We start from the raw sequence: 26952 nt of genomic DNA, 5'->3' as shown, positions 1-26952 counted from the left end.
TTCTAAATGTGATGCCCCCCCCCCCCAAAAAAAAAAAAACATTAAATGAAAAAAATACACAGATTTACAGTAAACTGTTTCTGCAAACAAAGGCCATTGGTTTTATTTCTCAGTACATTATTATAATCTACAGATTTTTTTCAATCTCTATCACTCTTCTTTATGGCCTTGGTTAAGAAATTGTTGTGCTATGCCAAGTAGGACTGAAACCTCAAATCCAGTCAGTGAGTGTTATACTGAGCACCAAGGAGTGTTTACATGTTTAGAGGGAATGTAGGCACAAAAAGGTGAAAAGGTCATAGGAAGCCACCTGGTGTGTAATGCAACATTCCTCTTGTCAAACTATACAGACTAGAGCAACACCGATTTAAATTAGCTCCATTGTATTGCAACATCCTCTGACAAAGGACACAATCATACCAACATCATGAAGAGCCTTTTAATTAAAAGAAAATCAATAAATTGATTTAAATTGGATTAAATCCACAAACATGTTTCAAAAAGTTACAGGCCAGATTGTTTTCTAAATACATAAACATGTCAGTCTTTTCAGTGTTTACTCTTTCAACAAAGGAATCAATCAGTAGTGCAAAAAAGGATATCAACCTGATGACAGAAAAAAAAATGACATTTAAACCTTTTGCTTTGGACTATTAAGCATATACCCTGTTAATGCATTTTGAACCATGAATTCAGTAGCTCTAATGCAGCAAAATTTATTATATATATAAAAAACACATGCACATGCTAGCGCATATTTTATGCTTTGTTTAAGACAGCAGAATAAGTTAAGAAGTTCTCCACATCACAGTGATGAAATATAAGTTCGTTTGCCACAAAGGCAATTAATCATCAAATAGCAGAAGAGTCTGAGGTAGGCGAAGCAGCCGGAGATGAGCTGTTTGAGTTGTCTGCGCTTTGACCAGCAGAGCAAAGAGTCGCACGTTTAATTACCGGGGATGTTCCTTCCTTCTCGCGCTTCTTCTGTTTCATTCTGCGATTCTGAAACCAAATTTTAACCTGCGTTTCGTTCAGCTCGAGGGTGGCGGCCACTTCCAGTCTGCGCGCCCTGGTCAGGTACTTGTTGAAGTGGAACTCCTTCTCAAGTTCGGTGAGCTGCTTGGTGGTGAAATTGGTGCGTATTATGTTCTGCTGTCCGTGGATCCCATATTCGGCGACTTTAACTGATAAAGACAAAATTATGAACAAAAAAGACAGATTAGAAACCTCATTTGACATCATTTTTAATATTACGTACTTTAATTTTTACAGTAGCCATTGTAATTAGACTTAGCTCACCTGTTTTAGGAGGGTTCCTCTTGACTTTCATCCAGTCAAATGTTGGCGCTTGTTTGATATTCGTCTTGGAGTCGCTGTCACTGTCAGGGGAGACCTGGTACTTGCTTAACGAACCATAGCCATGTGGTTCGTGTTCTCCAAAGGGATAGACCTGATAATGGCTTGCAGAGACCGAGCCAGGCCTGCAGCTAGATTCACTATATGTTCCCATGTTGGCTCCCATGTTCACGACAGAAAACGCAGGGGACTGAAGATGCATGTGGTCATCTGCTTGAGTGAGAACGTGTTGATGTCCATAGTCCGAGTGAGGAGGTCGGGTTTGCTTGCAAAAATTGGTGTGTCCAGTTTTCCCCATGTCCATATTGATGTGGTATTGCTGCGAATGAAATTGTGCGTAAGTTGTGCCATGAGTTTCGTGCGGTGCGGTTGTAAAAGTGTTCCCTCCGACTGGCCGTCCCTCGGGAACGTGACTATTTGTACTTGCACAAGCACTTGGCAAGTATTCTTGCTCCATAGGAAAACAGCCAACCTTAGAACTATAAGTGTTAGCACCACGGTTATAAATCGTATAATCTAAGTAGGAATTCATTGTTGACTGACCAAGCAAAATTGATTAAGCAGGGTCAATACAGGCTGATGTGTGGTCCCAGTGCCCCTACAACCTCTAAGCTGTATGTCAAACCACACAAAGTTCTATCCAAGCTCATATCAGTTAAGTGACAGATCATGTGACTAATTCTGCACCAATAGTGTGCGACCTGCGGTAGCACTCTGGGCGTTGCAGGTGTCCATCAAACGATTCGTATTTACATGACAAACACATCAATCGAATCCACCCATTAATTTGATATACTCGCAATGTAGGTCTAATGTGAATTAAAGCGAGCACAGCAGTTATAACAACGAATTTATAGTGGATTCATGACGGCGAAGAGAACGAGCTATAAATAAACAGGCCTTAAATTCATTTTAGGCATAATAACTTACACCATTTAATTGAAATAGTCAGCCTTTGAGTTTTTTTGTTTTCTAGAAAGTTTCTTGAATCAAATCTAAGTTCCTGATTTAACTGCACCCCATATACACCAATTGCCTGAGATTGGTTTTATATCTCTCTCGAGATATAGTGGGCCACCATACTTTTTAAAATGATGCTTAGATATAATCTCTCATTAAAATAAGTTCGTGTGATGCTATAATACTTTGCTCCTACACAGAGGGAGTTTGGGAAACGTGTCTTTGGTTTCTAATTATAGGATTCCTTCCTAAAATCTAAAGATACTTTTAATACATGTGACAGACATTCTCCATTCGAATACAGAACATTATTAATAAGAGTTGTAAATGGTCACAGATAGCCTAAACTGATTAGATCATTTCAAATTAACATCGGGAGAAGCAATACTTAGCCTAAATAAAAATAACACGCACTTAAATGTCAAATTCGGCTATTAATTTTCACACAATAATTTTACTGATTTGTTAACCATTGTAACGTTATTAAATTAATCAGCTACTTTACTATAATGCTTATTTACCATTAAACTTTCATTTTGGAAATGTTACATGAAAGTGGCATTTAATCATTTGAAGGGGACTTTATTATAATATGCGCTCTGGGAACATGACAGAATGGTTTTGTGGAAATTGTCCAGAAGAGACAGAGAATGCCATTAATGTATAGACTGGATACTCAGCTATTCTTCTCCAGTCATATTTGCGAAAGGACGTTTCACCTGAGGCACTGTAGATGCCATGCATAAATCTCTTGAAGCTTCACTCAAGACGGTGGTGGTGGGTGTTGGTCAGAGATGGTCCAGCTAAGAGAGACATTCTTTTCAGCCTACAGTCTTTTCTCTCTCTCTATCTCTCTCTCATCCTCCGGTTCTGAAACCAAATTTGAGTTTGAGTAAACTGACCACGCGTCTCCGCTTGCACAAATAGGGGCTGAAGTGGAAGTTCTCAGGCTGGTCACTTGTGTAAAGCAGAAGCCTACGTGCTCTTTTTGATGCAATGAATCCCAACCGGGGTTTCTTGTCGCTCCTGCGCTGTTAAAGAGCATATGCATTTTATTACTCTACATTTGGATAATATTTGCATCATCAATACTTGAATAAATGTATTATTTTAATAACTACATATTGATATGATTTTCGCTAACAATTCTTATGCCGAATTTCTGATATTGTTTCGTTATTTATGTTACTGGTTATTTAATTTAAATTCTAACTGTATTTACTCACCTCCAAATAACGCCGCGCTCCTCTTTGTCGCGTTTGCTTGAATTCTCATCCAGTGAAATATGGGCTGGTGATACAGTGAACTTGCTGATTGCTTAAGTTCAGGAAGAAACACTGATGAGTTAGTAGTCTTGATTGAGGATGGTGTAGTCTACATTTCCCTCTTGTTATAACGTCCTCTTTATCTCGTTCAGTATTCCATAAGTTGGTCTTTTGCGTCACTGACCCAATATGTTTGGCATGACGCATTTTGCTATAAGTTCAGATGCATAACGACTTTGTTACAAATAATTCCGCGACATTGTGAGACAGACGTTCTTGTTGTTGTTCGTTATTTGCATTTTCTGGACGGCTTTCATCAGTTATGCTAGGTCCTTTCTGGGGGTTTAGCAAAACTCTGGCCTCTCGTGTCATGTGACAGTATGGTTCCGGAGGCCCGCTGGAAGATGACCTGCAGGGTCAGAGCAACACGGTGTGAGTCAGGGAACATGAATCCATCATCGCAACTAAAAGGAAAAAAGATATGAATAGTGTCTCTTTTGTGGAGCATGCACTACCAGAAATCAGAATCTTACTGTGCTGCTGACAAAAAAAATTGTCCGTTTTCTTCTTCATGATATAAGCTGCAATTTTTTTTAAATAGGCTATCCAGTGTTATTCAGTGCGAACAAATCACAGACTCAAAATAGGCTAAATGCAATAAAAATGTAGCATATTTTAAACAAGTTTAGTTGACACTCGGCCATTAAAAAAAAAAAATGTGAAAAATAGAATATAAATGCATGCACAATTGTATAAAAATATCCAGCGATTCATGAGAAAACTTACAATGCCATTTAACTTATTTGAGAACGTTTTCCTGTTCAATTTTTTTTTCTTTCTTTCTTTTTAACTGGTAGGTACACCAAGGTAAAACAAATTGAATTCAGGGTGTCGAAATAATTTACACATTTATTGTGTGTATCAAAATTAAAAGAGCCATGTGCACTTCTTATCTATTTAGACGGTATAAGTTTCTGCTTTTTGTATTTCTGGTATATTGTTTTTTCTTATGGCAATTAGAAAAGGGAATACTTCATTCATCCAGAAAAAAACGTTTGGAAAATAGTTAATCACGAATCAGGGCAAAACAATAATGCTCTTGAATTAGGCTATTTTTTCACCGAATGTACAGCAAGATCCCCATTTAAAAATCACTTAACAATATAATGACGTCAATGCTTATGAAAAATAAAAATTAAAAGCATTTAAAATAAGAAAATGGTGGGAATTTGAAATTACAAACTGCACTTCACTGTATTTATTTTTATTTGTAATTGGGATGATAAAAACAAAAATAACGAAGAAAGAGATAGTTGGAAAAAACAATGGGAAGGGTACAGAAAAACGCACAAAGCCCAGTGAACTCGTCTTGAACCTTAGCCAAAGTACTAGGGTGATTAATCACCCGGACAGATCCTTCGCCATTCACAAACTGTGAGCTTATTCTTCAGCAGCTTGATTCCGTGGAGAACTGGAATCAAGGCACAAATCATTTACTAATACATATATTTTATGTACATGTACAGGCTAATTCAATCTAATAAACAACATAAAAAAATAATTAAAAACCTTGCTGATAACAATAGCCAATGATCACTGTATATTTTCAGCTCCACTCCGAAGTCCTACTGTAAGTGTCACTGAGTATGAGTTATGTCTTCTTTAGGCTATATGTAGAATTTAAATCAAAATATTTACCTCTCCATGATATGACGATAAAAGCGCAAAAAAAAAAAAAAAAAAAAAACTTACCTATAAGTGATAAAAGCCAAAGGATCGAGTGAATCAAATTCACGGGTAAAAACTGCATAAGACCCCAGTGCAGTTACAAGATAATGTGACACAACACTAATCAGACACACTTTAGAAAAAAACACGTCATAACGAAACAAAAACACGCTATATTAAACTATGCATATTCTTTTTAAATCCAACAATATCAGACTGCTGAAAGGATAACTTCGTCTTCTGGAAGAGGATTACAGATGTCTTGAACGTAAAAGCTGATGGAGGCAAAGAAGGATGTCTCTTGGAGTTAGCAATCGATATAAATTGAACTGCGAAACAAACAAAAATTAAGCAAGATCAGGATGTTGCTCTGAAGCAGTATTGACGCGGTGTAGCCTACACGTACCAAACGATCATGAGCGTTTACCATAAACCAAGAATGGAGAGATGTGTGCTATTTTCAATTAAATATGTTATTAATGTCTTCTGTAAATTGGAAGTGTAAGTATATGTAAATACTGATACAGATGCTGCTGAATATGATTTTTTTATAGGCTATAGCTTGTATATTTTGTATACAAGTATATATTTTATATATATTTACACAGAGAGAGAGATAGAAAGAGAATGGTTATGATGGCAACTGAAACGTTTTCTCTGCAGAAGTATTATGAGTCCTGATTCTGAAAATTGGTTTGGAAGGTATCCTACCTTTGCAACCAAATTTACAAGAACCATAAAATATTTAAGGTGCTTTAATATGTCAGCTAACATCTTCACCATTAATCTGATGGAAACGCTTGTAAAGGGGACATCTGTTTCGAATTATTCGTGCATGATATTGTAATTAGTGATGTTGAAGATGAGAGAGTGCCGCTGTCTTGGGACGGTCCTGCGATCAATTCCCCAAAGGTCCAGGGGCCTTTGATCTCTCAAGTTGATCTCTAGTCTTCCATTACTTTGCTCATGTCACTGTAGCACTGGGTTCGTCATAGACGGCCTAAACTGGGTATAGTCACCAGCAGACGAGCCAATCTAGGCCTTAACAATCCTAATTTAAACATTTATTGATATTACCAGTCCTTAACCCATGATGTACAGCCTACTACAATATAATGTAACGGCCACTTCATTGCATTAATCATCGAAAGTTTCTTTATGAGCGCAGTCTGTTACAATACTACGCCTTATAAAATATTGAACAGCATACATATAACCAACAATAAAATAAATAAATTAAAATAATAAAAAAATTACATTCCTAACATAGATTATAAGAATAAACGTTTAAGTAGGTTACTTAAGGACAATGTCACATAGACAATTTATTCTGTAACATTTTTTTTGCAGTGAACAAATGTTAGAGGGACACTAGTTCCTTACATTTGTAATCTAGTTTAGTTATCACGACAGGCTGAATAATAAAGTGTTTTCATACAAAAATATTGAAATAAACTGATGAATTTTTATCAGTGCAGTATAAAAAATATGCATCTCAGTATTGGACTTTACATGTTTTCTTCGAGTCAGGAGACAAGACCGCTCCCAGCAACTACAGTATGTATCTACAAGATTTAGATCTAAAATATAGGCTTACTCACAATGTGTGGTGATTATGTTGTGCGGTTGCTCCTAGATTGTCCCTCTTGACTGTTCACAGTAGTGAGGATAGCCTCTTGCGAAGGAAATGCACCAATAAATTTCGCCCAAACTCAAACAAGTTACGTCGGCGAAAAGCCAGTCTTGACGAATTGGCTGCGTTGCCTTTCTGCTCTGTCTGCAGCCTCTTCATTAATTATTTAATGAATCACGTGATATGGCAAATAAGGGATGCGGAACCAATATCTTTTCAGTTTTTATTTCATCCACCTCTTTATTATTCATTGTGAATTAGCTATACCTTTTTGTATCAACGAAAGAGTGAAAAAAGATGCCAATTCAAGCAAGTAGACATATTAAGCCAAAATAGTAACCACATCACTACAATAGAATGACTTTCTAGTTCCTCATTATTCATTCATTATATAATCTAAAAACAAAGGTTAATTCAACTGACATCTGACAGTATTTCCTGATCTAAAAATTACCTGTTTCTTGTCATGTTCCTTCGTCTCATTGTCTACAGCTGTCCGCTTGAAGAATAACACGTGGAAAACGTGTCCTCAAAGGGTCACGTGTAGCCTCATTGGGATACACTTGTTGCTAGAAAAATAAAAGAAAGTAAAATCAGCATAATAACAAAATAACAAAAAAGTTACACAACAAAATAGTTTGTCAAACGACATAAACATCCTCAAGTATTTTAGATCGTTTATTTTAGTATTCTTGAATCGTTATATAATTGTTTCAGAAATGTTACTGAGACTTTGCATTAAGAAAGATTCAGTTTTTTTGCGCGATCTGAAAAAAAAAGTAGGCCTATTGTAGGCAACTCTGAGAACAAAGGAAATTACAAATACAAAACAAAATGGTGACCAAAACTTTTACGTGAATGATCCTGAAGAATTGGAATAAATTTCGCACGTTGTCACAGGACAGCATTTGTCACCAAATGACAAATGATGTAGCGCCATCAGGTGTCTAATTTTCAAGACCATCACATGTTTAGTTTTTTTTAAAGCATGTCTCCAATAATGAGATAGATAGATAGATAGATAGATAGATAGATAGATAGATAGATAGATAGATAGATAGATAGATAGATAGATAGATAGATAGATAGATAGATAGATAGATAGATAGATAGATAGTAGTCAGTATGCTGGGTACAATAAAAGTGCATCACCTATTCCACTATATGGCGTTGGGTTTATGTCAACTACATATTCCCCAAGACACGAATTTGCGACTATTTATCCACACAAATTCGGATCTACAGGGTATATATAGATGACAGACATCATCGTTAGACATCATGTTAAGCAAAGAAACGTTACTTTTTACTGTGAATTTGTGGAAAATAACAACTAGCCTATAGCCTACTTGAGTAACAGACACGGTTGATTTTTTTCACATTTTCACCCAGTATCACCAGTACATCATTGTGCATCATCCCCATTTCAGTTATTTACTTACTTCAATATTTCTAATCCAACTTCTTTAGCTCTGCATTATTAACTATGCATTACTAAAATTTGCCCTACCAGTAGGATCTGTCTTCGTAATATTAATAATATCTGTCAAAAAACCAAAAGCTATCCAGCAAATCTGATTCATTTCGTGTAGTTGGATGAAATTCTAAGATCATGTAATGAGATAAAAACTTACTACGTGCCTCACTGTTTTGCACAAACGGTGGTCCCCGTCTTGTTTCACGTTGTCTTTACATTTTCTTTGCCTCCAGTAAACACTTTCACATTGTAAATCCATTTGTAAAAATGTTACGTATTGAGCATAGCCTATAGCTTTTTTTCTTTCGGACTTTCATTTCGTGTGTCTCTGCAGGTCTAGCCTTCCAACAGCTTCACTAGACACATCACACAACCTTTTGGGCGCATAACGATCGATTAAAGAAGAAGAATTCAAGATTACCTTAAGCGAAATACCGTTTTCAACTTCATTAGGCATCCTGCTGCTGCACACTTCGATTAGTGCTTCCTGAACGTGGATCGCACTACTATCGAGTAATACAGATATTCACCCAGAATCCTTTTTTAATTCAGTTCAATTAAAAATAATTGAAAAATCATTCAAAATATATATATTTTTTAATGACTAGATAAAATAAGCAGTGTGTTATTTATTTGTATGGTTATTTTATATTTTATTTTCGAACAAAAAATAGCATACCTTGAAATACATCATACAAGAATTTTATATCTTGGATTTCAGTCACTTGTTCAAATTTTAATTTATGTTTTGCCATAGCAACAAAAGCTGAGAATGGTGCCTGCAATCACAGAACATGACCTCAGAATGAACTCTGATCCTTAACCATGCCCCGCAATGTCACGGTAGGCTATGTTTTCTTTTTCAGTACTCTAATAATAGCGTTGATATTTTCACATTTCCACCATTAATATTTCTACCATAAAGCTGTTCGTTTTTTCTCATAGGTTTCATGGCTATTTTATGATTACACCCTTCCTCATAGTTTATTTAATAGGCTATTTTAACAATATTGTTTAGACCTGGATCACACACCAAACCCAAGAAACGAATAAAATATAAACCTTTGAGCTTCCCAACTGAAAAAGCTTTCCATTTTCGTGTCTAATAGAATTTTTGTTTTCATGAAAAACCCGAAGCTTCCGAGTGTCCAGCTGTGCAGAATGAGTAAGAACAGATCGGGAGCTCGGTGTGAGGCGGGCCCTGCTGGTGATGAAGCAACATTACATCAATCTAACTAACAAACAAAATTAGCCGTTCACAGACATGGTTTTTATTTATGATTCAAGCAAAACGGGATTCATAATAGCAGGACTTTTAATATAATCAAATCTTTTTAGCGCTGCCTCGACTAATCAATTTACTTGCTCGTACAACTCTTCCAATAAAGTCTGTCCCTCTCAAAGATGTCGTTTCAGTACAAAAAATGCCTTTAGGAGAATTAGACAGTAGTGACTGTTGAGCGAAAATGTATTCCAGAAGTGCGTAGGATTACCAGCTAGTCGGTTTGGCATGCACCCTGTGCTTCTCTGGGAAGGCATGTGTGCCACTCTCGTCTCCTGACCTCGGAGTGATCCCTTCCCAATGAATAATTGATGAGAACAGCGCCCAGATTACCCCCTATCAATATGCAAAACACATTATAGTGGTAAAATGGGACTTTAATAGTCATGAATCGAGGAACCGTTTCTATCACAAGCAAATTGTAGTTACATCCTTACATCCACCCTATCTTCTTAAAAAAAACACACAAACCTAATTCTCTTATCTCCAAAATGTTACACTTATTTAAAAGTCCAGACATACAATAATAGGCAAACACATCAAAGGGGGTAGAACAAAAAATTATCTGTAATTTTTCAGATTGCTTGATTGATAACCATTACACAGTTTATGTAACACCTCTCTGCGTGCGTTATTGTTTAAGCAGAGAAAATTCTGAATTTTTGGACATCTGCTGTGAAGTATATAATGTTGTAAAACTGAAAGAATTTTTAAAACTATTTCTGCAGGTATTCAATAAAATATAAAGACGATATATATTCCATAATCCACGCTAAATACATAGCTTCGCAAATACAAAATTCAGCCGGTCCAACCTTGCACTTATTGGTAATATATAGCCTGTATATATATATATAGGCTATATATATATATATATATATATATATATATATATATATATATATATATATATATATATATATATATATATGCAGCAACACATAATGATTTTTTTTCTTTTATGTCCGAGTCAAAATTCATCGAAGTTTACAAATGTATTTTTATCGTTGAATAATATGTAAACTAACAAGTCTGCGTTATCTCACACTTACAATTCTTTGAAAAAAAAAAAATGTATATTGGCTAAAATATGTGATCCTTTTTTGAAAACAATTAATTAAATGACCATCTGTAGCTAAGGAAGAGACTTACTTGAGAACTACAGCAGACTTCTTCAGCAGAAATATTATGAAAATGATTGTTGACAGAAAAGTCAGCATGGGATATTACGACTGTCCAGTTTGAGAAGACTCCGCATGCTGCCCACAACCTTTAGAATCCCGCTGAAGCAGTTAAACAGTCAGTTACATTCAAGAATGTGAATTATGTAGCACATTCTCAACCCCCCTAAAACCATAAAACTAACTTTATCGACCTCACGTGACTTTTTTAGAGCTACCAAGTGCTACATGTTGGTGTTATGGACAGGACTTCAGAAGAAAATAGTCAGGGAAGATGATTTATATGTTGTGTTTCATTCAAATAATGCAGATTGTTAAAACAACCTGTAAAGATCGTTTTGTTCATCCGCTTTGAGCACTGCGAGGTAAGTTGAGGGGTTGAGTTATTGTTGTGATGTGACACACAAGAGCTGAGTTTGAATATTGCCATATTATAAGACATATTATTCAGTAACGTCCAAAATGTCCTCGCAGAGCGCAGCAAAAACTGAATGGACTATTCTTTGTTTTATTAGTCGTACGCAATATGACTCATTAACACCTATAGCTTTCATTTAAGAGAAAAATAATTATTTAAATTGTAAAATATAAATGCGAGGTACTAGTGGGTAAAATGAGAACTAGTTGCCTAAGTAATGCATGGTCCAGCATTGGGATCACTCACCAAACAGGCCTACAGACAAACAGTAACATTGACTGAGAGTAAACTTTATTTTTCTTTTTGAATCAATTCATTTTCAGTTTAGACACAAATACAAATACAAAAAAAAAAAAAAAAAAATGGCAGAGATACCATCAACATGTCAATGACAAAACATTTTTCTCCAACTTTTAACACAGAACGTCCGTTGTGCACTACAAATAACATATTGGTCACTACTGTATAAAGACATTCTTCATAGGACATCTTATGAGCCCAAAGTAATCTTGTGCTGCAGCCTAAGTACACAAATGTAAGTGCGAAAAGATTATTTTTCTCGCAGGTATCAACTACGAGAACTCAAAAAGCCCGGCACATAACAAGAATATAGCATGTTGCGTGAAGAATACATTACGATTCAATACAAGTTCAAGGATACAACAAAAGTTTATCTTTTTTACACTATCATTTAAAATAGTTAGGTAGTGCGAGTTGTACTGTACATCATTTTTGAAACATGTCTAGAATAGGTTGCACGAATAGCTCACATGGAACATGCTTTCCTCCACGAATGTATAAACTTGACACACTTGACATTCACACTCATTTTATGGCAATTGTAACTAGTTTAGCATATGTGATAACAATATTCAAAAGCTGACCATTTTGAGTTGCATGGGGGAATCACACGTCGTCAGGTGATGTCAACAAGCTGAAAGGTGCAGCGCTGTAACAGTAGTCGAATTTTCCAATTATTATGAAATGATTTGATCAATTTTGAAATGCGCTCCCCGCCGTAGCGAGACTCATACTTTTCAGTTTATTGTCCTTCTTCCATTTCATCCTGCGATTTTGGAACCAGATTTTGATTTGCCTCTCTGAGAGGCAGAGAGTGTGAGCTATCTCTATTCTCCTCCTGCGCGTGAGATATCTATTGAAATGGAACTCTTTCTCCAGCTCGAGCGTCTGGTAGCGAGTGTAAGCTGTTCGAGCCCGTTTTCCATCAGGTCCAGTCATATCTGGCATAAGCAAGGGCAAAGAGATAATAAGCAAACATCACCAAGCCATCAAACGGAAATAGACTTAAATGTCCGTTACATTTTGGATGTTGGACTGCTGGCTGTTTCTATATTCAAGGCGACGTGCAGTTTAGTTCCATTGCATTTTATGGCTTTACTGCTGCACAATAGTTCTACATGCAGTCACCTCCCAAAGAGTGGTTATCCTCTATTTAGCCTACTTAGGTGAAACTAATGGTCCGTCGAAGCATTACTGTTTTGTAAGACAAACATTAGCAGGCTATTAAACGAATATGAAAATCAGAAGAGCAAAACATGCATTTAATCCACGCATAACCTAAACTTACTATTATAAATTATTATCATCATAATAATTGAATTTTATCATGCCTAAATAAGACATAATAGAGATGTGTATACCATGGCTAATGTGCAGCTTCCTCATCCATGGGAATATCTGTGGAGTTTGACCGTCGTTAGGTGTTGTAGTCGAGCTCGCCACAGATTCTTGCTTCTGCGTACGTGTGGTGGTGGTGGTCTGTGCGCCATCCTCGGTCTCGGACGAGACGTTGGTCTCGTCTGTGTCCGCAAAATGTGTGCTGTTGCTGCTGGTGAGATTGTTGCTGTTGGTAAGTCTGCTGTTGCCGGTTGGTGTGCTCTGATCAGATGGAGGAGAGGAACCCTTCAATTCCAGAGATTCGCTGGTGGCACAAGACAGGGGATCTGGAGACGAGAGCGAGCAGCTCGACTGTCTGTACTGGGTCTCCTGACCCGGATTTTGGAAAGCGCGAGAATTATCTCCACCTGCTCCGAAATGGCCATTGTTGGGACGATTTACACTAAGGTCTATTCCATTGTAGTTGTAACCGAAAGACCCGGAATGCATGCTGGTGGAGTCCCTGTAAGAAGCGTTCATAGCGCCGTTAGTACCATAATTTAGTAACTGATAGTCAGACCCATTTGGATAGCGCCCTGAGAACGAGTTTAGAAAATAAGAGCTCATTTGGATGTTTTAAAATGTCTTGATTTGTAGATCTTGGTCGTTAAAATCCAGCGCCGCACAATTTATGATGTAATAATGAATTATAGCAATGCACTGTACTTCGTTTTTGCCATGTATGCGGCCAAATATGGGAGAGCGTTAGGGCATCACGTGCCTTTGTTGACCAGTCGTAAATTCTCTCTGATGACTTCAAGAGGTAATTCATGCTCTATGGTTACAAATGATGACGAAATGATGATCGTTAGGTTCAACTCAACGGTGCCTCCCCATCGTGCGCCACATCCCACGTTAGCGGAGGGCGTCACCTACTGGGAGAACTGTAAAATGACCAAACACCTGCCCATTTCGTGAAGCCTTTTCACTGCATAATTCTGTAACACTTTCACTGAATACAACGAAGTCGTATTTCCTAACAAATTTACAATAAATTAAGGCAAAGGGTGAATATTTCACATGGTTTGTAAAATTTAGTTTTAGGCTCTCAAAGCAATATTGGGTGCGTCAGCGACTTCATTTAGTCATTCAGTGATATGAATATATGTCTTATAAACATAGGTTAGTCAACCTAGATATTAATCGCCAAACCAATATGTAGATCTACAAAAAAAAAAAAAAAAAGAAAGAAAAAGAAAAAACTAGCGGGACTCTTAAACAAACTGGCCCGTTTTACCAGCAGCACAGCTTCAAGGAGCAGTGAAGAGATGGAAATTTTATATATATATATATATATATATATATATATATATATATATATATATATATATATATATATATATAGCAGGTGTCTATCAGATAAAATATTTTGTGTCTTGAAGAGTGCCTTACACCAGCGCAAAGGCTGATTATGAAATGTCTCTGGCTCATTATACAATAGAAGATTCCCAGTACACATAAATAAAAATAAACCACATTAATTGTTAAACAATCAATTTTATTGACAAAATGACATTGCTAACAAAGTATGATTTTAGGCTACTCTTAGTGCATTCACATACACAAACACAAAAGTGACGACCCAATAAATTAAGCATCAAAATGTCCCATTTTCTTCTTTTTCTAGCACACAACGGACTGAAATACATTCTCAATGTAAGACCTTTAATCCCAATCCCAAAGTTTTAAACTTTGAATTTATGTTTTCTTTCAAATTATAGACATTATAATGTTCAAACAACAAGAAAACATTTGTCTCATTAGTTTAGATAGGCCAAATAGAGCAAAATATATAAGCACCTCCCATATCTTTTACCGTCTTTACAGAGGTGATTCAGACGCCTGTTTTAATGAAAAAGAAAGTCTTCTCTTGAAGCTTTTTTATGTCAACATAACACTTATTAGGGTAGCTTTTTTCTTGTTGGACAGACCAGTACTTATTAATTAAAACTAAAGGCTACATGTTATGTACAGTGTTTCTAGGGCTTCGACGTAAGCTGTTTTTTTTATTTATCCCGCCTTTCCACCATCCTCCTCTTCGCTGACCTTTGCGGAGTTCAGCACTTTATTCTCCTTTTTCCATTTCATTCTACGGTTCTGGAACCATATCTTTATCTGTCGTTCCGTCAAACACAGAGCGTGCGATATTTCAATTCTTCGTCTTCTGGTCAAATATCTGTTAAAGTGGAACTCCTTTTCCAGTTCAAGAGTCTGAAACCGAGTGTAGGTTTGACGACCCCTGCGGCCAGTGCTGCCAGGCATTCCTGTCAAGAAAAAAAAGTGGAATAAAGACACACTAAATCAACATCCAGTAAACATACAATCAGGCCAACGTAAATAATAAAACAACACAGCTACAATTAGCCTACATCATTATCATTATCACGATTACTGTTATTACTGCAGTGACAACAGATTTGACATCTGCATTTTATCTAGCCTACATGTGAGAGTGGACATTTCTTTTAAGAAATTATATTGATAAACGTCACTTAGATATATTCAGTTGATTATCTCTTATGTCTAATAATAACGTGTAGGAATATACGCATCGGTTTGTTTAAAAGCGCAATATTCAGGATGCAGCTTTCTGCATCCATTAGGAATTTATTTTGCCTGGGTATAACTTTTTCTAAAGGGTGCAGACTGTCTACTCATTACATATGTCTCTTCTTTTATGTGTTGACAGAGTCGTAGTGGAAAGTCATGTAAATTACGCCCCTACTTCTATGACATGCAAAACAGCGAAATTGCAAAGGGGTCTTACCATTACACGAGTTCATCCTCTGCATCCACGGGTAAACCGGGGTACACGGTTTGTCTTCACTGTTAAAATACCTCTCTGCACCCTGTTCAGTGCAGTCCGTCTTGCACTGGTCCTGGGTTAGGACCAGCGAGTCTTCCAGACCTCCGATAGCGCACGAGCGGTCCGCGGTTCGGTAAATGTTGGGTGTTGTGTAGTCACAAGCACTGGTGGATCCGCTTCTCCCAAAAACGCCCCCAGCTTGCTGGTAATACGAGGAGGTGTAAACCTTGTCCTGGACATTGGTAGCTCCGAACGTAGCGCTTGGATAATGTCTTAAAGGATCTGTATATCCAGAGGAATATAGCGGTATCTGACCCAAGAAAGACTCCTGTCCTCCGGGTAGAGACACGGGAAAAGTTGAGTTGACGAAATAGGAACTCATGGGGTGGCCAGTGTTATTGTCCGAGTGTTATGATTTGTTGTGTTTTATAGTCCAAGTGGTTTTTGCCATTACTTTATCTGAGATTTGGTTTTAGCCGAAGGGGGGTGGCGAGGTGCCAATCTGAGACCGCGGGGAAACGGACCAGCTGACCAGGGCCTGACCAATCCTGAGCGCTTCTGACTACAGGATAACGTGTAAGGTGGGGGCCCTCTTGTTGCACTGAATGGAATCCCCAGGGCATATCAAAACACTCAGACTGAAGTGTTATTCTCCGTTTACCGAAATAAAAAACATCTAGGCCTATATAAAATGCAATAATATTTAATAAATAATTACTTTATATAATTAATGTTTATATAATAATTAATTTTCCCCTCCACATTTTCTAATTTTCTCAATCGAAACATGCTGCAAACATCAAATATGTTTGCAACTGCACGTCATTTTAATTTCGACGTTGACTTCATTCAATGTCAGTTGCTCAAAATGTTCAAAATTTGTATGCAGACATCTAACTGTGTACAAGAGAATTTCAATGAAGCCCAGACGGACTTTCACTCGAACTTATACTGACCTTTACCCTCTTTATCAATTAAATAATACCGTACGATACAGATGTTTACGCATAGAGCGCACTCTTTTGCTGAAAAAAATAAAATAAATAAATAAATTATCCAATTAGACAAAACTGCAATACGCTATCTATCTATCTATCTATCTATCTATCTATCTATCTATCTATCTATCTATCTATCTATCTATCTATCTATCTATCTATCTATCTATCTATCGGTCATAATGGCTTTCACGTGGTATATCTAAATACAGTGCAATTTTCTGCAGAGGCGCAACATAGTCAACGTAGACTGTTTAGAGATATCATCATGAAAACCTGCTTCAACAATACATTATCTAACCGCACTGGACATATAAAACAAGCAATTTCCTATATTAATAAAACAATGCATGAATTGTAAATAGATAAAAGATAAATTTTAAACTCAACATGAATCATTTAGATAGAACATACACCCACGTCACTAACATTTAAAATTCAGCCCAGCCCACGTTGCTTTTGTTGTCCTCTTGTTTGAAATATGCAACGTTAGTTATATAACACGATTATAGAACGGATTTACATAAAAAAAAATGTAGTGTCTAGTGTCAGTGTAATACCAAATTAATAAAAACAAATAAATAAATTAAACATTCTTTGAATTTAAATATTTCAGTAGCCTATAACAGTTAAGCCTTTAGTTAAGACAAAAGGAAACCTCTCAGAAAAAAAGCTAACATTAATCACAATTTCGTGTTTTAAATGAATAAAAATTGATCTTTAGAGGTATTATTGAATATCGATAGGCTGCAGTAAGTACACGATGACGTTATTGTTGTGAGTTTATGCCTTAAAAGGCTGGGACATCCTCATATTCTTAGCACTGCAACGAGACTTTTTCCCTTATAATAATAATAATAATAATAATAATAATAAAAGTCAGATTATGTAAATGCTATTTATGATTTTAGTTTTTCCTTACTCTCTAACTGAATACAAAAAGTTCGTTCTTTATTTCCGTATTATATTGTATTGTATTATTAAAATAATAACGACTGACCCGAAAGAAAGAAAGAAAGAAAGAAAGAAAGAAAGAAAGAAAGAAAGAAAGAAAGAAAGAAAGAAAGAAAGAAAGAAAGAAAGAAAGAAAGAAAGAAAGAAAGAAAGCTTATTAACAAGGACATCACATAATTTCAGTGCAAGGTCAATAAGAGTAGAGAAAAATAAAATATTGTTAAATAATCAAGATCAGCAAGGACCATTCAAAATTACACCCAAGGCATTAACCATTCACAGACTGCATTGTCGATTACTTGCTCATTGTAGACATAGTCTGGCTGAACACAGTATCTAGGGATGCTAGAGGTCTTTGAGTCAGTCAGATCACACGCAGAGAACACCCAAACACAGAATTTCACCACAGTTACCAAATCTCGTCACTAGATGACATCACAGAGCAAGAACTGAGAAAAGGTGTGCTTCTTCAAGGATTCACCAGAACAATTACATATGTTATTGTAATTCCAGATCAAACAATAATGTGGTTATTCAGATTAAGAATAACCAAATTATCCAAAAAATAAAGGTGCTACTAAATACTGCATTTTTGTTTTCCCAAAACAATGACCGTCAACATCAGTTAGAAAGCTGTTGATGCATTTGATGCATAATCGTGCTCACAAATGTCAAAAACATGAACCCATCACCGATAAACTGAAAATGTTATGGGTTTAAGCAAACATTATCAAAAACCCACGAGAAAGAAAAAAAACAATGACAGAAATACCAACATTTCACTTTTTAATAAAAAAAGCCCTTTAAATGCAGAAGGCATGTGCTGTAATGCAGATTACAGAGATGAGGCATGCCTTTGCTATTCAGAAACTAATGCTGATTTTAATACTCAAAGTTAATGTAGCCTAAATCTCATATAATCATTTGAATGCAGCGATCATCTAGCAGCTAACACTAATACATCTTATAAATAGCTAATATAATACTTCCTTTTAAGCATATATATTTCCGCATTTTCATTGTCAGTATACAATTAGGCCTATATTTGCGATGTTCGATCTTTGTAAACCATCATACGGCCCCTGAAGTCTTACTCAGGCTACGATCATGCAGTTCTTATCTACTTGTCTAATCTAACTTTAATTTGTTTGTTTTGCTATGGGTACAAAATACATGGTCAAGAAAATATTATTTTGAAAGTAAATCTGTGTGCAACGCTTTGCATCATGACATCGCTGGAATAAGTAGAGGAGCTACAGAAGCCTATAGGTCCAGTCCTACCTTTTTCTTCCCCGTCCATCATCGCTTCACTGGAATGATCCAAAGCAATCACGCAGATTCGTCGATTAACCAGGATTACGCGTCGTGTTATTGGATGTACTGGTAAAACAGACATAGCTAAAACTTGACAAATTAGAAAAGAATGAACTAAGGTCCTCGGTGAATCTTGACCCTTGCACTCTAAGCTCCTGTGAAAATCTAAAGACGCTTCGCACTAGCGTGACGTCGAGCTTTCCATCCATATTAACGCACACAATCCGCCCAGCTCAGGAGAATTTTTCTTTCCCTCTGCTTTAACAAAACGTAAAAAACATAAAGGACAGAGGTGCTACTGACTGCGCCCTGACCAAAAGAATGCTGCATTATAGCCACTTGGGAAATCATAAAAAGTTCATGTTCACAGAGAGCTGCTCACGTGACCTCTGTCAGCCAATCCACTGGCTGAAACACACATAAAGTTCTATCACAAAGTTGTAAATTTTCATAAACAGCTGTGAGTTTATTGCTTTGCTTCAGCAGCAACTCGGTCGCCGCCATCTTTATTCGTTAAAAGGAAAAAAAAGAGTTCACTTTATTAACAGTCATAGAAATATAGGTTTATTGCATTATTTTTTACTCGATGAAGAAGTGTATTAGGCCTACTAGAATTTTAGATTTCAATTTTAGACATGGTTCATAGCTAAACTGCACAAAGGTTTTGCAACGTCTAATTAAACACGTTTTAAAAATGTGTAATAATATAAAAGGGATAACCATTTACAGAAATAGGCGCTCTTTTGACCAATGGCTAAAACTGAAATAAACCATACCCTAAAATAAAAGAGCACCATTCTCTTTTTGTCAATAGTGTGCGTTCTTTTGTCAGGTGACTTTAAGAGAAAAATAGACAAATGGAACGTGAAAGCTTTTTACAGCACTAAACATGCGTGGAGGAAAGAATTGCTTCCTGTATCTACGAACAAACACTTATTTCCGACATTTATTGGGGCAATAAAACAGTATAACCCAAAAGTGACCGAGCATGGTCTGTGGGTTTTACCTCGAGAAGGACATGCTCTTGAAGCTCACCAGTGCATGTTGTCCAGAAAGGCCCTAAAAGCAGCATACGAGGTATTCATTCAGAATTATTTCTATTTCTTAATAACCTAGTTGTTAACATTTTGTTTGTTTGTATCTAAATTAAAATAAGAGTGTAATATAATAACCTTTTTTAACGTCGCGTCCAATCTAGGCTAAATTCGTTTAATTTTTAGTTATTTTTTTATTGGGATTCAACTCACCATATTTGAATTTGTATAGGAAGCTACAGTTTTGATGAATAGACTGCTAAATTTTATTCATAATTATGCATTGTTCATTTAGTGTAACAAACGACGAACTGCAAAGTGTTTTTTCGTTATCATATTCTCAAACTTAATCATTTCATCTTTATAAGCTTCTCCATTTTATGTTTTGAAATTAGTAATTTCATTACACCCAGTCTACACACTTGCTTTACACAAATAAGAGAAAATGAAAATCAGATGGAATAGATTGAGAATTATATGGAATATACACATAGCCCAATTGCTGTCATAAACGATTTGAAATTTACTCGTGTATTTGTTAACTGTATATTGTAAATAGCTTAAATATTTTTTATTTAAAATATTTAAAAGTCCTTTTTACATCATATAATCTTTCAAAAGTATTCTCGTCATTTAAAGCATTCAAATAATATTAAACACGTAGTGGGACGCTGTAGCTATTTGACAACAAGATATTATGAAAGGCCAAACGAACTGTGGTATAATATCTTGGAATTTTTATTTTATTTTTCTATTCATTTAGGATTTCATTACAAAATGAAAAAAATATTTGTATATTTAGTTGATCACACGAGATCCCTTAGATTTTTAGATTATAATCTTGATAACCTCAGAAACGTGAAAAATAGGCAGCTTTTCATAATGGATGAAAACGCCAGAAAATATCTGATAGAATTAAAAATAGTTGGAATGGTACTGTTTTTGAAAAGTCTATAAACAACGTGTCTTGCTGATTGGGCCTGTCTGAGCCCACACCCAGCCTAAAGAAAATGCTAACTTCTGCATAGCCCAGGCCTCAATATCGGTTTTATCCGGGGGTTTTTTTTAGATATAAAGGGCTTTTTTTTCTTCTTCTTCTTCTTTTTTTTTTTTTTTTTATAAAAAAGTGTGTTTTCGAGATATCTTCATTTCCTGCTCATTAAAACAACAACGAAAGAAATCCATGCATTTTAAAGCATTATAAAAATAAAATTTATATATAGCTTCAGAGAACTTAAAGAGCTCTTCTTGATCCGAACTGGAAGCCCGTCCACATCAAGAGTAGTTTCATATTTTGTGGACACAAAGAAAATAATTATTGGTTCCCTTTTATTTAGAACCATTTTTGGTTCTGTGGGGTTCTTGGGTTGCTATGTTGTTTTCTTATATTTAAAATATTGCTAATTCTTATTACATATAAGCCTACATTTTACATTAAACTTTTTTTGATGTTTTGAGTGGATTCAATGTTTTGAAAAATAGCATGCAACATTAATATGCCAATTATTTCATTATTTGTCTAGCACAGGTTTAATGTGGCCTAGGCCGCAGTCTCTCTTTTTGAAGAATATTCTTCGTTGGTAGTGATCGGCTCAGTGGTCGGTTCGTTTTTACACAAATACAAACGCAGCTCAAATATAAAATTAGTGAAGGCTACCTCTGAACATATACAGTAAAACGATAAAATTAATAAAACAGGTCTACAATAATAATAATAATTAAATATCTGGGCGTACATTCAGTTTAATTAGACCTATTTATATTTAATTTAAGGGGAAAACCTTAAAATACGAGGAGATTTGCAAAGCTTTGAGTCTTTGTTTAGAATGCAAACTTTGATTTTTCACGTTGTTATGGCTTGATATTATTGGTTTGAAATGATATATATATATATGAAAATTAAATCATTTTAGATCTCTTTCCATGTAATGATGTTTCCACTTTTTATTTCAACACATTTACATGTATGCATTTAGCAGAAATACAACATATATATAATATTGAATCAACTTCATATTACACTATACACCAGAGTAAATAATACACCCAATTTATAGACCAGAGTGCACAGAGGAAAGCTCCGAGTTCAGTATCTTCAAATATTTAATCTCAGTCAATGAATATCCTATAGACTGAAGACAGTCAAAGGCTCTGAAGGAAAGGTACCATAATTAAGAGGCATCTGGCACTTGCTGTCCATAAACGACGAGACAGAGATTGAGACCAGACTGCTCGGGAATCCAACCAGAGTAATAAAAGCCTGGAAACTGCCTACATGAAACGAAGTGCTCATATTGAACTTTTGGCTTGGGGTCAAATGGTTTTGGTCGACACTTTGTTGTCAATATATGTGATGCGTAAATAAAAAAGTAGCCTAGATGTCCGATATTTGTTCATTAATATTATTGCTTTCTTATGCTTGTAGTGGATTTAAACATAACTCACCATAATCATTTTAGGTAAGCTATAATATCGCCAGATCCAGATGCTTAAAACAGCTTTAAAACTTTTTACCAGGCGACTTAGAGAACGTAGACCTCCCATGTTTATTGCAATGCATCTCACATAAGAGAATGTGAAAGATCGTTTTGTGAAAGGTCCTTTTAATATTTGGGATTTTAATGTGATTGATACAATCTACGTAATTGTAGCCTATATTTTATATGATTAATTTACAATACTTTTTATGTGATTTATTTACAATTTACTTTTTTCTATTATTTTATTATTCATTTAAAATTTACTTAATTCTATTTGAGGATTACAGATTAAAAAAGAATTCCAGATAAAATACATTATAGGCTATATACGTGCAATCGAAGCTTTTATGTTGGTTTACTTTGGTTGTAAAGTGACAATAATTTGGGTCCTTGTGTTCCGGAAAATAAAATAAAGAAAAGAAAAAAACCTTTCAAGACAATCCAGTGGAAGAGGAAAAAGAACAAAGACGAAGGAATTCTTTTCTTAAATTTTATTGTGGCTTCTTTCAGGAACCACTTCCAGTTAAAGACAATAGAAAATACAATAGAACAGTGCTTCACAGAACTGCAATATCAAATATTTACACAGCATTTTTTTTAAGAATATCATTGTGCGTTTGAACCATCCCATCTCAGGAAAGCATAATGCATGCTCAGAAAAAAATGATTGACGCAATGACCCATAGCTATTAGGTAGTTCGGTTGAAGATCTGTAAACCTGAATAATAATTTTTGAACAGTAATTAACAATCACAAAAAGTGCATTTTCTTACAGTTAGAAATACAGTAATGCACTCAGTAATGCTGATTCCTCTCTCCATCTTATAGGCTATAACAGAGTTACAGAAGAGAACATATCTTGGATTGTGACTCCCACGGATAGGAAACTGACCCCATGCAGACCATACAGCCTTCGCCTCATATGCCCTCACTGCAACATAACCTCAAGAGTAATCTACTCGAGGACAAACGCACCAGTGGAACCTTACAAAACTGAGATTTATTCATCAAATCATATTAAGCAGAAATAATCAACGTTTGAAAACAGAAATGCCTTATAAGTTTGCAGGAGCCTAAATGGAATATATGATTGGTTTTGTATTCTGCCTTTGCGTGTCGACAGACGTCATTTTGAACCTCAGACTTTTATATAAATTGCAGTTGATCGATTGCAGTGATGTAATAGTCAACAGACTATTTAGAATTACTGGAAGTCTCCGAGTCCTCTTCTCCTGATGTGTGTTTTTCTGATGCCTGGCTCCCCTCAGGTCCCTCTCTCTCAATTTGCTCTTGTTCCGCTTTGCTGCTGGGAAACTTGTCTTTGTTGTGTTCTTTTTTCCACTTCATACGTCTGTTCTGAAACCAGATCTTCACCTGCCTCTCAGTGAGGGCCAGTGCGTGAGACACTTCGATGCGCCGCTTGCGGGTCAGGTAAGGATTGAACAGGAACTCCTTCTCCAGCTCCAGCGTCTGGTAGCGGCTGTAGGTCTGCCTGCCTCTTCTCCGGCCGGTAGCTGTGGGGAAAAAAGCGTTATTTCCAGTGAAATTTCAGTTTGATTTCTCATATATATATCTGTATAAATAAAATAAAGTCATAAAACTCTCACAGCTTCTAGTCATTGGCATTTAACAACGTGTATACGGAGCAATCAGGATTTTTTTTTAAAGGGGTGCTAATTCCTCAGTAATCTATAGGTGCCATAAATTGGGGGTCCATTATTATCTATAGCGTTTTATATGGGACTATTACAGACTAGGTGTTTCTCCTCACTCATCTCACCTTGTGGTCTCATCCATGGGAAGAGCTGCGCTGTGCATGGTTCTGCACTTTCCAAACCATCCCTGATACTGTTGACCTTTAAATCACAATCCCCAAACTGCGTAAAATCCGCATCTGGTGCGCTGAAGAGCGACTGTCTCTGTAAACCGTCCTGGCCCAAGAAGTTTCCTGTGGCATCTCCAGGGTAAGCTACTGCGCACGGGTTCTGTTGGTAAGACGCGTGGGAGAAGGATGATGTACCGTGGTGGTAGAATTCCGGGAACTGAGCCGCGTGCGTAAACGCAGGTCCTGAGTTGTGGCCGTACAGCACAGATGGTCTGCCTCCAAGATCCGGCGCGTACCCTGAGCAGTCATAGTAGTTGGAGCGCAGAGAATCGCCTCCTTTAAATTTAGTGAAGAGGGAATTGACGAAGTAAGAACTCATTGTCTGCAAGATCAACTCCCGGAAGAAGGACGTTTGACAACTATTGAGATCAAGCAGTCTCTTGATGAATAATGTTAATTGAGCAAATGCAGGCCTGTTGTTACAATAAAAATGAATTCAGCCAGGTGGAAATTATATGCATAAGATGTCGTAAATATTCAGGAAAACAAATGTATCCGTAGCTGCACCCACATGACTCCTTAGTGATGGTCCCCGAGCAATAAATAGTTTTCCGTTTTTACTCTCTTTGATAGTGAGTTGCATTTCATATGGGCTTTAGTTATTGATTCCTTATATCACTGGATGGGCTCGACATCTCCAAACAGACAAAGCGCGATCTTGCGATAGGAAGAACAGGAGAGACTGAAAAGGAGAGATGAAGAAGGGGAGAGAGGGAGCTCTTGGGGAGGTAGAGGGGGAGGCGGAGTAGGAGTGTTATATTGGTAAACCGTTTCAGTGCCAAGAGCACATACGCACGACTAACCAAATGTTTCCGGTGGGCAAACAAAAATAGATTTATTCAGGTTCATCGTATGATGAAATAGACCATTTGTAATCACATTCATGTTTATGGTTTGATGATTAAGATATTCGTTTAAGTCTAATGCAATGTATATTCTACTGAAATTATTTCTATAGCCTACTTTGTTTAGTAAACGTCACCAAGTGTGTACAAACGAGTGGATACAAAGATGGAAAGGATTTTTAGCAGTCAACTCAGAGAAGCTAAGAACACATATATATACACACACATATCAAATTGATATTTTTGTAAAACGAGTAAAGCGTGTGAATCTCTCTTCAGGTCAGATTGGGTTGTCCTGACTAGAGTAACGCCGCCATCGTGTGGTGAACATTGTAAGTTTCCAATTTATTGAAGGACGACAAAGAATCTGGGTGTCTTGAACAGGATAATGTAATACTCTTAACGAATCCACGAGCACAGAAACATTCAGCCAACAATATATTTTGCTTTTAAATGTAATTATTTATTGGACTATCGAAAAATAAAAAATAGTTAGAGTGCAAGTTACTTTGGGTGTTTTTTCCCTCTCTGTGTGTTTGCACCATGAGGGGGTAAAACGGAGTAATTTTCTGGAGAAAATAAGAAAGCAAACAACGCGTTGCTGAACAGCTGCAAGATATTTTCATACCACATTTGCTTTAATTTTCTGCATTCACTTTATGAGCAGAGGAACAACTAATTAGTTTTTACTGCCTTCATTTTATGCACTATCAAGCCACGGGAAATTAAACGTAGGCCTCCTCTGTTTCAAAAAGACAGCCCCTGCCTCTGCATTTACCCCGCATTACGATGTAAAAACAACTACTTATTATGATGATGGTGATTATTATTATTATTGTTATTAAATAACCAGTTAAATATATATATATATTCTTTAATAAATTCATATTCTTTAATAATAATAATACATTAATTTGCAAACGTATAAAGTGTTTTTAATATTATAATTCGCATAGCATTAGTCTTTTGGTGCGTATATCAGATTACACCTCTAAAATAAATAATCTGGTATGTGGATCGTTGAAGCCAATAACATTTTTTATTATATAAAAAAAGAACTAAACTCTTCATATCTGAATATTTTTAAGCTTACGTCCTATAGCACAAAACATTTCAATTAAAAATATTTCAGAATGAATTTTAAACTAATTCTTAAATAAGACTGAAATGCTACAAAACTATTCATGAGTGTTCAGAGATGAGATGAAATGACAAATGATTTCTGCAACCAGTTTGCTTTTGCGTGCGATTAAAAATAAATAAAATCACGCACACCTAATATTTTCATTTGATTTTTATTATTTGTTTTTACATTTTTGATAGATTACAACTAACTTTGTAATAATTTTTACAAAAACTAGTCGATGGAGGGTGTGATGTTAAAACCAAACCACCTTTGACCCTTACCCATAATTCTGTATGCCCTCTTAATGTGTTAGTATATTTATGATGATATAAATTCAACATGACTGTCAAAATTTATGCTCTTGCTCTGTACTTATGGGATATTTACCGTCATCTTCTACTGCAATATGTGACCATTTCCATTCATTTAGAGAAAATCCATTAATTTAGAGAAAAATACTATATTTTAGTTTTTAATTAAAAAATAAATACATTGTTTTAATACTATACAAACGTTTTTACCAAATCCCCCTA

The 26952-nt window shown here is 35.9% G+C and overlaps 3 protein-coding genes across 6 annotated transcripts; all 3 read right to left on the bottom strand.

The window, feature by feature from the left end:
- Positions 1-85: 85 nt before the first annotated feature.
- On the bottom strand, positions 86-19374 carry LOC109058403 (homeobox protein Hox-B1b). Of its 4 annotated transcripts, none has more exons than XM_042767753.1 (5): positions 19017-19374; positions 7397-7511; positions 3543-3990; positions 1300-3347; positions 86-1184 (listed from the first exon to the last, which is right to left on the bottom strand). In XM_042767753.1, exons 4-5 carry the CDS (start codon positions 1886-1888, stop codon positions 853-855), a joined length of 921 nt encoding a protein of 306 aa, XP_042623687.1. In that variant the 5' UTR covers positions 1889-3347; positions 3543-3990; positions 7397-7511; positions 19017-19374; the 3' UTR covers positions 86-852. The 4 variants fall into 4 exon arrangements, 3 of the variants coding, with proteins under 3 accessions (XP_042623687.1, XP_042623689.1, XP_042623688.1); XM_042767755.1 differs by having other exon boundaries at positions 1300-3342; XR_006161358.1 differs by lacking the exons at positions 86-1184; positions 19017-19374 and adding exons at positions 10854-12541; positions 12962-14128 and having other exon boundaries at positions 1889-3347.
- Positions 14337-17794, bottom strand: hoxb6b (homeobox B6b). Its single transcript, XM_019123178.2, has 2 exons — positions 15745-17794; positions 14337-15241 (listed from the first exon to the last, which is right to left on the bottom strand). The coding sequence occupies exons 1-2, from the start codon at positions 16163-16165 to the stop codon at positions 14988-14990; spliced, it is 675 nt and encodes a 224-aa protein (XP_018978723.1). The 5' UTR covers positions 16166-17794; the 3' UTR covers positions 14337-14987.
- Positions 19375-23042: 3668 nt separating the features above from the next.
- On the bottom strand, positions 23043-25359 carry LOC109110012 (homeobox B8b). Its single transcript, XM_019123084.2, has 2 exons — positions 24344-25359; positions 23043-24077 (listed from the first exon to the last, which is right to left on the bottom strand). The coding sequence occupies exons 1-2, from the start codon at positions 24765-24767 to the stop codon at positions 23758-23760; spliced, it is 744 nt and encodes a 247-aa protein (XP_018978629.1). The 5' UTR covers positions 24768-25359; the 3' UTR covers positions 23043-23757.
- Between the last annotated feature and the right edge of the window lie 1593 nt (positions 25360-26952).

Source organism: Cyprinus carpio, chromosome A12 (assembly GCF_018340385.1).
Source record: "Cyprinus carpio isolate SPL01 chromosome A12, ASM1834038v1, whole genome shotgun sequence".
In the NCBI taxonomy this organism is placed as follows: Eukaryota; Metazoa; Chordata; class Actinopteri; order Cypriniformes; family Cyprinidae; genus Cyprinus; species Cyprinus carpio.
This window is presented reverse-complemented; position numbering and strand designations above follow the sequence as displayed.